Source organism: Nycticebus coucang, chromosome 16 (assembly GCF_027406575.1).
Source record: "Nycticebus coucang isolate mNycCou1 chromosome 16, mNycCou1.pri, whole genome shotgun sequence".
Classification (NCBI taxonomy): domain Eukaryota; kingdom Metazoa; phylum Chordata; class Mammalia; order Primates; family Lorisidae; genus Nycticebus; species Nycticebus coucang.
This window is the reverse complement of record NC_069795.1, coordinates 46,323,840-46,340,076: the sequence shown is the minus strand read 5'-3', so window position 1 is coordinate 46,340,076 and position 16,237 is coordinate 46,323,840. Positions and strand designations below refer to the sequence as shown.

General features: G+C 37.5%; 1 protein-coding gene across 3 annotated transcripts in view; it reads right to left on the bottom strand.

Moving 5' to 3' along the window:
* EPHA6 (EPH receptor A6) overlaps positions 1-16,237 on the bottom strand; it is a 921,042-nt gene that overhangs the window by 40,085 nt on the left and 864,720 nt on the right. For all 3 annotated transcript variants that reach the window (XM_053565807.1, XM_053565808.1, XM_053565809.1), the window contains one exon: positions 8,742-8,891. In XM_053565807.1, the coding sequence (XP_053421782.1) occupies positions 8,742-8,891 (150 nt within the window). The remainder of the gene's footprint in view (positions 1-8,741; positions 8,892-16,237) is intronic.

The window sequence follows — 16,237 nt, the reverse complement described above, 5'->3', positions numbered from 1 at the left end:
GAAAGAAAGTATTTTTCAAATGGTAATTTGTTGTTTAGTCTAAAGTTTCCTTTTTAATGTCAAGATTTCTTTTTTAATTTTAAGATAAAAATTTCCTTAAAACCCTACACTTAAGATAGTTCTTACACCTATTTTTGGAAGTCACAGTAGAATGCCAAGGACCGATATAAAATGGAGAGTGCTCGTCACTTAGATCACCACTCCACTTTACAGATCATTAAATCAAAAGACCAATTGGGGAAAAATACGAAGTTTAGGACCCTCATAGGTTAAAATCATGCCGATGACATGATTTATCATTTGGAAAATCTTTATCCCTAAGAGTTAAAAGTCCCAGTTCTTGAGAATGAGATAACTAATACCTTCTGTGTAATTCTGCTTTGGTTTGCAAGTCATGGAAACAGCCATTAGTGAAAGACTCGCCTGAATTGCATGGTAGTCCTAAGATGTCACTAAGGAGCACTGTCTTTGGGCAAGTCTCTGTCTCCTTATCAATAAAAAAAGAGGACTTGATTCTACTCGCAATAGTACCTTTCACCTCAAAAAGCTGTATTTCTAAAGCATAGAAACCAAAAAAAAAAAAAAAAAAAAAAATCTATAGGAACTTTGGTAGCATCTCTAGACCTGGAATTTCTGTAACTTTAATACAGGATTTGGCCTCCATCGGCAGGACTGTTTCTCACAGAGATCCGAGGGCTCAGCTGGACCCCAATACAGAGACAATAATCCCGTAGAGCCACAGCATATCCTCGTTAAGTCAAAACTAGAAAGATGTGAGCACATCTACTATGCTAGTTCTTCCATGACAAATTACACTTTTTGAAAATATAAAGACACTTCCCAAATCTATTTTTTTGAAACCATTCTTTTTGTTAAGAAGCCTATGTTCTTAAAACTCAGGGCCATTTCCTAAGAACACTCTGAGAATAATATATTTCTTTACTTGGGTGCATCATTTTGACTTTAGAAGGATATCAGACAACTCTAAATACTACAAATTCCAGGGAAACTATGTATCTCTAACAGCTATGGAAACATACTTTAGGAGTATAAAGGAAAAGAGGATTTGAAAATGCCCTTCTTATAAATGCTCCAAAGAGAATAGAAATGAATAAAAATCCTAAGGTCCAAAGATACGATTTGCAAATAGAAATTGAAAGTAGAATTAATTTTTTATGAAAATATTGCCGGCGTGTATACATTTTCTAGTTTGTGGTTATTTAGTTAAAAAAATTTTCCTTTGAAAATTATCCTGTGGTAGCACCATATTGGTTACTGGTTTTCTCTACTTGGAACTTAACTATTTGAATTATTTATGACAGTGTCTGAGCATATCTCATAATATTCCCAATTAAACTCTTGCCTCTGTAGCAACATACATCATACTAGTGTAATTAGTGTGTATTTAATTAAAATCTTGCTGCTGCTTATGTACCAAGAGTAGGAATTACTGAAAAATTGAGAAGAGGAAGGCCTTTTTGAAAATTGCTTTGGTAGAATATATATTCAAATAAATGCAAAAATTCCCTCTGTAATATGGAAGGTCGAAATAATAGGAATGAGCCTTTAGCAATTTACTGTATTTTACACAGATCATTACACAAGGACCATTACATAATAAAGTAGAGTTTGGAAAATCTAATCAGAGACAAAAATTGGAAATGACTGGACTTTCTGAGTCATAAAATCATACTGCATTTCTAGGTAAGTAGATTCTACTCATCCACCATTCTTGGGTGAAGTGCTGACCTATAATTGAGAAAGGTTATAGAATTAGGAGGACAAATAGCAAATACAGTAAAAGGTTCTTTTCTTCTTTCTTAAATTTTGAGAAAAAGGAATCAATCTGGATAAGGTCAAAAGGTTGTTTCCAGTCACATCACTATAAAAATACAACTCTAAAGTTAAACTCCATTTTTTTTTCCTCAGGTAAGCTTCAGAAAGCAATCTAGAGTAAAACTCATTATTGTATAAAAGCTTTTGGAAAGTAAGGGGTGGGGGGAGAATGACAAAACACTGAGCCAGCATTATGCTTCCTCCTAAACCTCAAATGAGACGCTCCCTGATAGTGGTTCTGTTTGGGGAAATGGCACTCCTGCTGCAGCATAGGCCTAAATGAAACCATACCCAGGAGGCATTTGCGTTTCAAACTGCTTCTAGGCGATTTTTGGTTTTTAACAGCATCATGTCAGGGAAAGGAAACAACACAAAACTAAACCTAAGACTCCAATCTTACATTCAGATCATTAACTTGAGCTAAGTCGCCACTCATTTAAATGGGGCTAGATTTTTCCCTACATATGAGCTCTGTGGGGATTTGGTTATTTAATGCTGCCTGCTGTTCCTGTCCCGCTTCCATTTTCTCCTGTTAAGCACATGACACGACGTCTGAGTGTTAGAAGGAAGAACCTCAGTGCCCTGGGTGTCATCTTCAGAGCTTCTATAGCTGCGGCATTACAATGTAGTGCCGTTATGTGGTAAATAACAATTATTTTGAACTTGGATGAAAATAACATAAAACGTTACCCTGAAATACCTTATCAAAAAACAAGAAAATCTTCCTATGCAGCAGGGAGCTAGACACCTTCAAGGTGCCTATGAAAGTTTCTGGTAATAGGCTAAATATGTCAATCATTAGAATTTGATTTTAAGCTACCGCCTTAAATGTTTTTTAAGGTATATAATGACAACATGGTACATTTCATAAATTTTTAATATCCAGACAAAAATACTATAGACAAGATTTACATTTCCAAACAACTTTGAGTCCACGTATATTCTTTAGCTAATACACATAGGAAACCATGAAAACACCTCTCTTGGGTTAAAGTCGCATGCATAATTAAAGATGCTGTGACTTCATTATGTAGACATTTATGGTACGAAGGCTTTTTTGAAAATTAGACTCATACACTTTAGCTTAGTGGGTAAAAGCAAACACTTTGGGGTAAGCAGGGGCTTAAACTTTTATTTCACCATTAGATGTGTAACCTTGGGTAAGTTACTCATACTTTTTAGGCCTCAGCTCTCTTATCTAGAAATGGAAGTAATAATAGTTAGCTAACTCAGAAAATTATCTCAAAAATTAAATGAGCTAACAATCTAAAATATTTGGCTCATAATAAATTCAGAAAATGCAAGCTTTTATTTCCACTGATTAGTTAAGTACCTTCTATGTATCCGATGCTTTACATACATTATCCCTAAATCTTTCAAATTCTGTAGTTATGTCATTTGAACCCCAGTGTGGACAATATCTCAGAAAGCTTAAACTATTTAACTAAGATTTTATGGCCAGTGAATTGTATATCTGGGATTTGAAACCAGATCTTTCCAGCTATAAAGCGGGGGCTCTTAACTGGGTGTGATTTTGCCCCTCATCTCCAACTAGGCAATGTCTGAGAACATCTTTGGTTGTCCCAACTGGGAGCTCATGGCGTCTAGTACATAGAGGTTGGGGATGCTGCTGAATACCCCATGAGGCACAGAACATACTCTTCCACCCCCCACAAAGAACTTTCTGGCCCCAAATGGCAATACGGCTGAGATTGAGAGGCCCTGTTCTAAAGCTCTACTGCTTTTTCTAATATAATCAGGTGCCTTATTAGAATACAGTGATGTACAATGTTACTATTTTGGTGCCATTTGACACTATAATAAGTAAAGTTGCTCTTGAAAATGATGTATACCCAAAAAGGAAATATAATACACCTTCCACACTGCAACTGCTTTTCTTTGGGGAATTTCCTCCTCACTCTAGGTAATTATGGGGATTGGCAATTACAATGCTCCACCCACCTCAGAAAGCACAAACTGACACATAAACCTTGCTGGGCCCATCACAGTATCCATTTCTCTGGCATGATTTTGGTGCAGGGTTGGTCAGGGCCCTAACAGAAGCAGCCAGAATCTCCTCTGCGATTTCATTGGTATATGACTTTTCACAGAAAGGTCTCATTCTGCTGGGTTACTAAACTCCAATGCTAAGCTGTAGAGTATAAAGAAGCAGCAAAAAGGGACTTGGCAGTAGGAGAGAATGAGTTCAACGAACCTAGGGAAGCACCAAAAATCCTGCATAAGCCGTGGGATCCAGCAATGCTGAACTTGTATTCTCAGTTTCATAATGGAAACATTTCCTTATTTTTGCTTAAGGTAGTTCAAGGTGGATTTCTGACATTTATAATCAAAAGAACAATGAAATTAGAGTCTGCATGCTTTCTTGGCATATCTATATCTATTCAAAAAATAACTATGCTGCGTTCACACAATGTTGTTTCCATTAAGAAACAGAAGACAGAAGGCACAGCATGTATCTTTAATGACTGTACAGTCTATGTGGGGTTGGGAGTGGGACTCATAGATGCCGAACTTCATCTCTTTACCTAAACAGTGGGTTCTTTGAGAGTGAGGACTGGGTTTCCTACTTCCCCATCCACATTTCATGTGCACCCTTGATCCAATGATTGGCATGTTTCATAAGTCATTGCTGAATGACTAACCAGATGGCACTCACTATTATTTTTTGTTAGGTCTCTTATGAACTGGTTCTGCGCACTGTTTTTTCTCATTTCCTTTCCCTAATGTATTATACAATACCTCTGACCTTTGTGAAACTCACTATATTATTCACTAACACAGATTCTGCAAACTCAGAATTATTCATTGTATTAAAGTACACAACAGTCTGCAGAATGAAGAAACTATTTTACAAAAATTATTTGAAATTTCCTAAACTCGTTTAAAATCATAATGCATGGTAACATTCCATTTGATCTGTGCCTGCAGCTTCGTTCAGCTCACCAAAATGTAGTAAAACATAAAATATCCAAACAAAACATAGTTGAATTTGCATGTGAATTTCTATCACATTACTTTCCTTATTTAAAGTAAAAAAGGAAAGTAGCTTATAAAGAAAATCAAACATAATGCCACATTTTGACCAAATAAATGAGAAATGAAGGACAAATAGGAAATAGCCAGTATTTGGAAAGAGCAGCTGGGAAATTTTGTGATTAAGTTATTTCTGCTTTGAAATAGAAATTCTGGTTATAGGATCTGTCATAGATATGCTAACTTCCAATATGTTAAGCTAAACAGAATTTAAACTCTCTTCACCATAGCTGGGAAACATCCTCACAAGGTACATAAAATATTTTAGCTTGTACTACTTTCCTCTAGCCTGTACTGATCTGAGGACCCTCAAGGTTTGGCTTTTTTTCCTCCTAACTCCCCTCCAACTTTCTCCCCCCTTTCTCAGATTCATGCTTGAATATTCTTTGGTAAGACTGTGAAAATACACCAGCTTAAAATCCTACTTGGGCCTGGAAAAACAACCAAGTTTTTGCATTGTGAGCACTGGAAATCCTGAATGAATGAGAATGGGCTTAATGTTGGGAGTATGTTCCTGGCTGCAGTAGCTTCTCTTGGTTCCAGATAGAGTCTCTGTGGCCAAATGAAGTTTAATAGACAAAATCACTCTCTAAATGGTCATCTTGGACATCGATGATCAATAGCCATGGCCAGAATGGCTGGGTAAACTGTTGATTGAGATCCAGCAGGAAAAGGGCCGACAACAGAGTTTGGATCACGGTAGGCAATAATTACGAACAATTTACACAGCGGTCTATGATGAAAACTACACAGCTGAGCTTTTTCCTGCACAAGTTGTGCTCCTAAAAAATCTGTCCTGTGGCCAGGCATCTTCACGTGTACCTGCTCTGCTCTGCGGAAGTCCTATTTAACTCTAGGCACCTTCGCAAAAATTCAGGAATGTCTTAAGCACTGGAAAACCAATTCAAATCAATCCTTTGCTGAGAAAATGGTGATAACTATTTCTCCAGAGATTATAAAATCACAGCATGTTACTATAAAAGGGTATATTTAAAATCATCGAACCCAGTCCCTTTATTGTATTTACAGGTGATGAAAGTGAGGCACTTTGAAAAGTTAGGGGACTTGAATGGTTGAGGTATAGTCCACACAACCATGACCGTGGTTACTAAATTTGTGGAACAATGATCAAGGGAATAGAAAAAGTCATGGAACTGCTCTTTATATGTATGTGTATCATCCTTTTATAAGAATGACTATGAATGCCTAATAAGAATGACGAATTATGACTTTTATGACTATAAAAGAATGGTGTTCGTAAAGGATTTTGTAATATATATGATATATTGAAATCAACTCCCCAGCATATCTTATCCTCCTTTCTTCCTTTGCTCCCCCAATAGAAGTGGTTATTATGTGATATACTAGGTCTTTCATGTATTTCTTTTTTTTTTTTTGGTAGAGACAGAGTCTCACTTTATGGCCCTCGGTAGAGTGCTGTGGCCTCACACAGCTCACAGCAACCTTCAACTCCTGGGCTTAAGCGATTCTCTTGCCTCAGCCTCCCAAGTAGCTGGGACTACAGGCACCCGCCACAACGCCCAGCTATTTTTTGGTTGCAGTTTGGCTGGGGCCGGGTTTGAACCCGCCACCCTTGGTATATGGGGCCGGCGCCCTACTCACTGAGCCACAGGCGCCACCCTCTTTCATGTATTTCTTAATTTTGTTTATAATCTGTCCCCCTCAGCATGTAAATTCCACAAGGCAAGATACTATCAGTCCTACATGGGGAGCTACACGGACTGTAAACAAAATTACATGAAAGACACTATTACCCCCCTCTTCTTTTCTCTCTGCCTATGAATTATTCTAGAAGTTTATCAAAATTATTCCAACAGCACTGACAAACCATTTTGCTAATAATGTAAACCTAGGGAAATTAGGCCACTTCTCTATGCCTCAATTTCATAACCAAATAACAAAGGAATTGGGCTAGACAATGTTGTGGGTCTCTTCCAGGTATAATACTTGTTCTCTGATCTCTCTCTAGTTACTAGAATGGAAAATGCACTTAATAAATATTTTTAATTAAATATATTAGGACTACTGTATATGATATACAAATAAATATATATATTTCACTGTGGATGATCAAGATCTTATTACTGATCCAGGCATATTATTAGTAAAGTTAGAAGCCTTTTGAGTTAGTTTTTAAAGATTTTAAGTTTGTCAGGGAATCAGGTAGGTAGGACAAAATTAAGGACGGTGCTGGAAGTGCAGCCTCTCCTGTGCAGTGAAAACTCTAACTCCTCTGGAGAAGGACTTTTTATCCTGGAGATTTGCTTGAGTGGCCTATTTTAGATGAATCAAAAAAGAACAAGCAGGCAAGCAGTATCTTGGGAACAGGAACTATGGCGACTGAATCCAGGGCTTCTACTACCTTAGATAACAGGTTAAAAACAAAAACCAAAATGAAACAAAATTCCAAATATGAGTTCTCTTTGGGTGTGAAGGGACAAATTCCTGCTTCTGGAATTGAAAACTTAGGAAGAGTTAGAAAGACAGTCAAAAATTGGCCCAAACAAGGCCTCATGTCAGGAAAGAGAACTGAGTTCTTTCTAACAAAATCCTCCAGTGAACAGCAAACTTCAGCCAAGGACCCTGATCCATAGAGCCTAAGTGTTGAAGATGGAGCAGCGGTTTCTGCTGATGACATCCTTTGCCCCTAAGACCAGATGCTCTGGGGGTCTGGCTTTGTGTGTTGAAATTGTGCTTTGAAGAGCAATGACTATGTTGGACCTCAAACCTGCCGCTGCATGAGTTCCAGGCCAGAGGCAGAAGATAGCAGAGGACTAAGCAGGAGTCAACTTCAAAAGCAACACTAGATGGCAGGGAGAAACAATAACCATCATCAACTGAACCAAAATGCAGTGTTGTCTATGCCTGGCATTAGAAAGGTACAAATTCTCTTTGTGATTGAGTCAGTCCTTAAGATACCTGGACAATTTGAAGTTGCAATGGAGTAATAAGGCGTGGGGAGGTGAGGTGGGTGGGAGTTACTCCAGTGATTAACTGGCAAAAAGAAATGAGATGTGGCAATAGTTCTCTGTGCATTTAGGGATTAATTTATAGTTTCTTAGTCTTTGTTTTCACCTATGAAGATTCAGAGTCACCTTTGAGGTGATTTCCCATCATCATCATCTAAGAGATTATCGAAGTCTCTGAGAAAGGCAAGTTGAGTAGACAAAGCCTGAATTCCAAAAGGAGGAAGTGGGAAACTAAGCATCCTGTTAGCTCTAACAGCACACTCATTTGCATTGTCAGAGTACCTGCGTCTTCACACTACTGTCTCTACCACTGGGAATAAGTCATAGAGGTTAAACGTACTGTTCTATAACAGTATTAACCACCAGGGTCGTTTTTACAGACAAAATAGAAACAAAATGGGCAGCAGTAAGGGTCACACATCTCAAAAGTTCATTGTAGATGACAGATATTGAGACTGCATTGCCTGAAAACATTCACTCTTTTTCTCCTAAATAATATCTAGCCTAAATTACTTTACTCTTTACAGTGGTGCATCCAATTGCCCCCAGGAAGAAATGAGAGATAAACATTATTCTTTCTTTTGTTTTGCTTATAGATCAAGGCTGTTGTATGAGCACAGTCATGATGCACTACAGGTGTGGAAGTGTCACATGTACGAAGTGGATCGGGTACTTACAGGGCTCGGCTCATCAGCTGTCTTTTATGAAACCAAATACTGCTCAGAGTGAAAGGTGACTCAGCTCCTCAAACTCAGCCACAGACCCTGCACACTCTTAGGACAATAAGGGCTAATCTGCGTGAGGACAAAAGGCATATGTGTGTTTACATTCACAAAATGGTGGTCTATTGGTAGCACTTACATCTTGGTTAGACATTTCCCAGTAAGGTCTCTCTCCATAGGACATGACCTCCCACATGACAATGCCATAGCTCCATGCGTCACTTGCCGAGGAGAATTTTCTGTAGGCAATAGCTTCTGGGGCTGTCCACCTTATGGGGATTTTCCCACCCTGGAAAAAAAAAAGGCACATTTCCCTTAGCTGGCTCACAAGCGTATTAAAAAACAAAGTGGCATTCCAATTGTCTCTTTTTGTTAGAAAGATCTAAATAGTTCATAATAGCATTGGCATTTTAAATTAAAATCAAAAGAAAACCAGAATAATGTTAAAATGTCAGAAATATTTTTTATGTAATAGTTATTCAGTGAAAACAGCCTTAATGGGAAATAAGTCACACTTCAGAAATATTTTATTTCATTCATTAGAGAAATTTATTTTTACTTTAGATTCACACAATTAAACTCAGTATTATGCCATTTGAGGAAAGTTCCAGATTTGGTACATTAAAACTAAATATTCAACACTCATTAAACACTGTATTGCATTTATAAATAATAACGAGAATAAGCTCTATCTTAATTGAAGACAAGTGGTTAAATACAGAATTGAAATATTCTCTACTAATTCAACGCTTTTTAGAATTTATTTCCGTTCTCCTTTTTCCCTTTTTATCTGCTATGATATTTATTTTAAATAAAAACCTTCTTTAATAGTATACAAGAGCACCTTACAAGGGCAATCTGTCTTACGAACACCTTAATCTAGTTAATATTTTTGTTCTTTAGTGTTCAATTTAACATTTTAACATATTAAAGAGATAAAGTGCATGAATTTAATCTGCAACGTTCAAGTGTTAAAGTCTGTCACTGTGTTACACTTAACTTTTATTAACATTTATTACATTTTATCTGTTGGAACATTCTAGAAATCCCTTTTTACTGTAATGACAAGAATAAAACGATTCATCCATTTGATTTATGATCTTTAAAATCTTTGCAGCTCGGCTCTGCGAGCGGAACGGAGGAGAGCAGCCTTGTCGCCACTAGATGGCAGAAGAGAACAAGGAGCGGTTCCCTGATTACTGTCCTGAAACCGCCGAGATGACCTAAATTCACAAAATTAATTTCGACAATTACAGCCCACCAAAATGGGATTGTTTCCACGTTTAACAGCATTTTCACGATCACATCATCTGACCACTCACTGTGCACAAAGATTAGTGGTAGGGTGAGTAGGAATGGAAAGAAATATAAAGAATATTCTTTGCCCTTTGAGGAACTTAGGTTAAATATCTTTAAAGGTGAAGCTGTAAATGGAGTGATCTAAATTATGTAAGTAATCTAAGTAATCCAAACACTACTTAAAGAGCAAAAGGATTACTCCACAATGGAAACAATTTAGGTTTCACAAGGCACGTGAGAGCATTAACAGAACTCTCATTTCAGACTCGTAGCCTGGAATTGTTAGCGGGAACCTTGGGGAATACACGTTGATTCTGATCCTTTGATTTACAGGTGAGCAATCTGAGGCCAGGGTTTAGAGATCTAAAGGGTTCGAGATTTCTCACCATATTATAACGCACCTGAGGTCTATTCATGCGCTCATATTCACATTATGGGGCATTGATATAAAGATGTAAATACTTCACCATAGGGGGAAAAGTTGGGTGAAACTTTATGTTTTAACACAGAGTATCTGTAACCAACTTTCAAGCAGCATAATGAAAGGGAACTTGAAGCCTGGGTTTTCATGTGTCGGCCCAGAGGTTAAAAGCAGCACAGACCAAATTAAGACCCGGAAATCAAATTTACAGAGTTTTTGGTAATAGCTTAAATGAGGGTGCTGGTGTGTGGAAGAGGGACAAAGGAAGTGGATTCCTTCTTAAACCCCAAATACAGAAGCTACAGTTAAATTGGAGTTGCAGATAAGTAACAAATTTTTTTTTAGTACAACTGTGTCCAGTGAAAGATTTTTTTTTTGCTTTAAGTATGTCCCAAATATTGAATAAGACATGTTTATTCTATAAAAACATTGCATTGTTTACCCATAATTCAAATTTAACTGGATACCCTATATGTTTATTTGTTAAATCCAGCAACCCTCATCCAAAGCATTAAACACAGTTCAGAAATGGGAACTTTGCAAATGATCCAACTTTAGAACATAAAATTATGTTCTAAAAAACTGGTGTGTCTTCACGAAGGAGTACAGGTATCCCTACTTGTATTTGTGCACCGATGCTACAGCTTCCTTTGTTTTATTGTGGGTTTATGACTAAAGTGCCTCAGTCTGTGGCTCTGCATTTTGAAGCCACTTAAGTAATACTCAGGCTTGTTTCAAACATGGAAACCGTATTTCCAGAGAATAAAAACAGAACCTGTAGATTTGAACACAGAATAGATGCAAGAACAGCTGTCTCATCTGCCGTCAAATGCTCTTCCCTGAGCTATTCCCCCTTGAAGTCTCATCTGACAATTCTGACTCTGGATCTTTCCTTTTCTGGGAAACAATATGTTTGACTTGCTAGTCTTCCCGGCTATTCCTTTTCCAAATCTTTGTGAGTTCTATTAAGATAGGTCAAAACCCAGAGCTAATGGTTGTTCATTTACTCATTCACTTATAAACAGTATCTCACATAAATGATTGACATGTCAATTTAGCTTTTGAATAACCTGATACCACATGGAAATCATAACTTTATTACCTTCCTTCATGAAATTTTACTTTTTCTTCAAGGGGAAGATATTCCAGAATATTTGGTTAACAGCATTACTACCTGTTGTGGACTGAATTGTGTTACCTCAAAATTTGAAATTCATATTTGGAAGCCCTAACACCCAATGTAACTATATTTCAAGATAGAGTCTTTAAACGGGTAGTTAGAATGAAATGAAGTCATATGGGTATGGTCCTAATCCAGTCTGACTAGTTTCCTTTTAAGAAAATGAAGAGACATCAGAGGTACACAAGGACAGAGAAAAGGCCATTCGAGGACCTCCTCAAGAAGACAGTCATCTCTAAGCCAAAGGGGGAGGCCTCAGGAGAAGCCAGACTTCACCTGATCTTGGAATTCCATCCCCGAGCACCGTGAGAAATGAGTTTTAGTTGTTTAAGCCACCCAGTCTGTGGTATTTTGTTATGTAACCCTAGTAAACTAATATACTCTCTGATTAAAAAAAGTTTTTCCCCAAAAATTTTTAAATGAACCTAGCAAAATGTCACAGTACATCTTTATTTCAAATTCTTTGCCAAGAGTTGTTTTTAAATAGAAAGTGTAAAGAAGCATAAATCTTAAAATCTGAAAAAATTAGAAGTTCAGTGTAGGAAATCTAATTCTAATGAACAAAAATGCATAATAACATGAACCTGACTCATTCTAGTAACTACAAACCAGAATAATTCTGAGCATATATGTGATAGAGAGAAGAAAGCATGCAATTTTTTATTCCCAGTGAGAAGACATATACTAGATATAGTTTACATCTAATTGCAAGATGAGGCAGAAGGGAAGAGGCCCTTTAAGACAATTGCATTGTCAGAAAAAGAAAAAAGACTGTTGCATTGTCTCTATTCTTCCTTTAAAGGGAATGTAAAAGGCTAGTTTTTTTTTTTTTTAATTGAATGAACCAACTTAAACTTTGGTGGCTTAATCTCATCTACCTGTTTCTGCCCATGATCTTAAAACACAGTCAGAGGTAATGCACTAATATACTTTTTTCTCAAAGCATTAACCACCAGATGTTTGTTTCAGGTTTCAGGAATGAATAATACTTTAGATTTGAAATCACAATCACTGGAACATTACGTATTGCTTTACCATATGTTTAGGTGAGAAAAAAACATTACCAAAGATGCTACTCAAAGTGACTTACTGTAACTCGCAAACCTTCACATTTACTCCGATCTCCCTTATAGAGCAAGTTTAATCACTTAGGGAACAAAAGAGAAAGAGGAAGTAAGCAAACTAGATCACTGCTAAAACGGTTGCTAGAAGTCTTTTTGTTTTTCCAGTTTTTCAAGTCATATTCATGGACTGTTGCCTAATAAGGAGGTAGTGGGCTGTAGCTGAAAAAATGCTGAAGAGGGAAGCAGGAGTGGTGTATACGTGTGTATCCCCCCACACCCTGTGTCCCTAGAGTGGAGATGTATTATTGGTGCATTGAACATCTGAGCTTTAGGACCTAATCCTGAAATCTTCAGAGGAGTGACCAATCAATTGAAATGTAGTAAGGCTATAGAGGCTGCATACTGAAACCAAGTGGGAAAATTTCATATAGAAGCAAGAACACTTGAAAAGTTTCTCTCCATTTCTCATTCACTGGATTTGATGGTTATCTTAAAGGTAAATGGTTTGAATAGATAATAACATGCCTGTGGACTTTCCCTTTTCTTTTGTTTTCAATCTATCTCTGTAGTAGTCACACTTTAATGACTTTAATAATCATGGTACGGAGAACATATACATTGTGTTTAAAGAATAATTTAAGAATTTTATCAGGGCAATTTTGACTAAACAACACTTTGTTTTAATGAACTGCAAATATTAAGTGAGATGCAACTTTACTATAATTCATTGTGTGACCTTGCGCAGGTCTTAACCTTTAGAGTATTAGATATCAGGCCTACAAAATGACAAGACATGAGTTAATGACCATAAACTAGTAAACCATTATGAGTTTTGACATTCACCCACAGTGTCTTCGCTCCCGTTTATTCCTACAGAGATAGGTGAGATGAACTGGTGTCTAAACTCTGATGGTCCTCCCGATGGTCCACACAAAAGGAGACAAGCACATCAAGAGGTTACATCCTCTGCCAATGATTGATGGTCACATTGATTATCATGAGTGATAAGCAAGTGGCAAAGTCACATAAACACTTTTCGTTTAAGAAGACAACAGCATGAGTAATACATTTCAGGAAGGTGTGAAATTAACACATTGACTGCTTTTGGCCGCCCTTTTTGTTTTTTAAATCTTAATGGGTAACCATTGGTTATTTGGAAAACTCATTATATAGAGCCTTCCTGATGTCAGAGAAAGAAGGCATTCATGTGCTTACTGAAGGATTACCTTAGACCAGTAGTTCTCAACCTCTGGGTTGTGACCCATAGGAACTGTATTGAAGGGTTACAGCATCAGGAAGGTTGAGAACCCCTGCCTTAGACTGTAATTTCTTGTTGGTGGGCTTATCTGTGGCAGAGGTATTCTTGTTTCAGGAGCATTGGTGGAGGGTTGGTGTTTGGGGCCCTTCTGTCTTAATTCACCATGGTGTCCCAGCAAGTCACAAGAAATCACAGAAAGATCTCACATGTCTCAGTTATACAGACAAACCTCACTAGGGAAATACTCTTCTCTCTCTTGAGGAAGAAGTCTGTCTCTTATGCATTTCTTCTTAGTTTGTATTCCCAAATCAATAAAAGGTATCATGGTTTGAAACTGTATTATTTTGTGCATGCCTTATAAAACTACATCCCCAGCTCTTCTCAGAGAGGCACGTACACCCCTCCTTTGCTGAGGTTTGCTAATCTAGGTCAACTTTGATACACTGAGAAGTTTTATCCTTTTCTCAAATACAGGGATCATATTTGTTGTTACTTGAAGAAAAACTGAGGACTAAAAATGGAATGAATTCACTTATAGTCACAAAGGAAAAACTTCCCATGGTTTTGTTTCTAAATAACATTCTTTGAGTGGATTAAAGGAGGTAGTAGACATGAAACATGTCTTAACCTGCCAGCACTAAGTAGACACTCAGTAAATCTTGCTTCCTTAGTTTATGTATTTAAAAAAAAATTTTTTTTTTGACCTGACGGCCTTCCAGAACAGATCAGCATCTCTGTTCCCTCACTGGGCATCACTGAAACCACCTCTCCTTATAAAGCTTTCACTCAGAGGCAGTCTTCTTCTCAAACAAAGATTTTAGGGGTCAGGGGCACACAGTCAATTCTGCTGATACACAGGGCTCCAATCCACTCACAGTAATTTAGACTTTGTCATGCCCAGTTCAAGGAAGGCCGTGTGCCTTGGTCTAGTGAGTTGGGTCCCAGGCCTGAGCTCCCGCCATTGTCCTGCCAGTGCCCTTCTAAGACTGAGGATACATCTTACTCATCTTCATATTTCACGGGTAGAATTCTGTCATCAAAGAACATCCCTTATGGTTGAACGTTGGCAGGTCAGACTTCTGCCCACAGCTTCATCTGCCTGTTAAGAATTGTCTCTGATTCCTTGCTCCTTTTGAATGTTTCTCTTTTCCCTGTGAGGTTGCAGCACAGTGGATAGGCTATGAAACATCTTTCAAAATGTACATGTAGATGCAGTGACATACTCGTGCAAATGTAGGCATACATGTGCAAATGTGAGCATGAGTACATGCACACACACATGATTTCACATCAATGTCCTGGGAATCACAGGTGCCAGATTCAGAACACTTACTGTAATTAAAATAACTCCCTTTTGGTATAGTATTTAGAGAATTGGTTATTAGTAATCAATTTTTATAAGATGATAAACAGTGCAGTATTCTATAGTGAACAGCATTGTTTTAGATGACAAACATATGAAAACTAACCATCGTTATAATTTTATATAAGACAAAGTCTTCCTGACAGTTCTCCTTGTTCCTATGAGGAGGACCTTTGTGAGCATGCTCACTGGGGTCTTAGAGTCTTAGATTTTACGAACATAGACTTTACCAGCTGTTTGGTCTTGGGTTTAAAAAGGCCTGCTGTTAATTTTTTTATGGCTGATTTTTTTTTTTTTTTAAGTGAATCAAAATGTCTTCAGACAGGGTGTGGGCTCCCCAGGGCTTCAGCCCCGCCCCTTACTAGTCTTCCTTCAGATGCTCCGACCCAGTTCCATTATCTTTCTTCCCCTGGAGGCACTGCTGTCTTGCCCACTCCAACCCTAATCTAATCCCCCTGTTCTCATTATGAAACAAATAATTATCTACTTTTGAAATTTATTTTACAGTGTATTTTTCATAAAGAATAGGGACAGATGAGAATAATTTCAAATAAACATGAATCACTAAATCACCAGCTTTGTTTTCCACCAGCTAAAAAATTCTTAACTATGGAAAAAATTTCTCCTTCTCCTCTCCTCACACTATAGGCTTGGAACTACACTACATTTTAATCCATTGTCTAAATGTATATCAGCAGCACAGTGAAGGCTCATTTTTTTTTTGTCCCTGTAATAAAACAATAGTTGTCATACTATTCAAATCCTGAAGAATTAGGATCCTTTTCACCCACTTCCTCCTAAATTGCTCCTGAAAATAATTCATTGCTTTCCATTTCTCAGTGCTCTCTTTCAATGAGAACATAGGTGGGGGCTCCATCACCCAGTGAATAACACTGTACTGGGGGACATGTGTTCAGGTAGACTTTCTAGTCCATCCTCTAAGGTGAATAATGTAGGACACAATGATACTGTAATGAGGGAAAATTATATATATGTACACATCATTATGAAGATTGTTGTTGTATCTGAGCGTAGGTCACTTAAGCACTG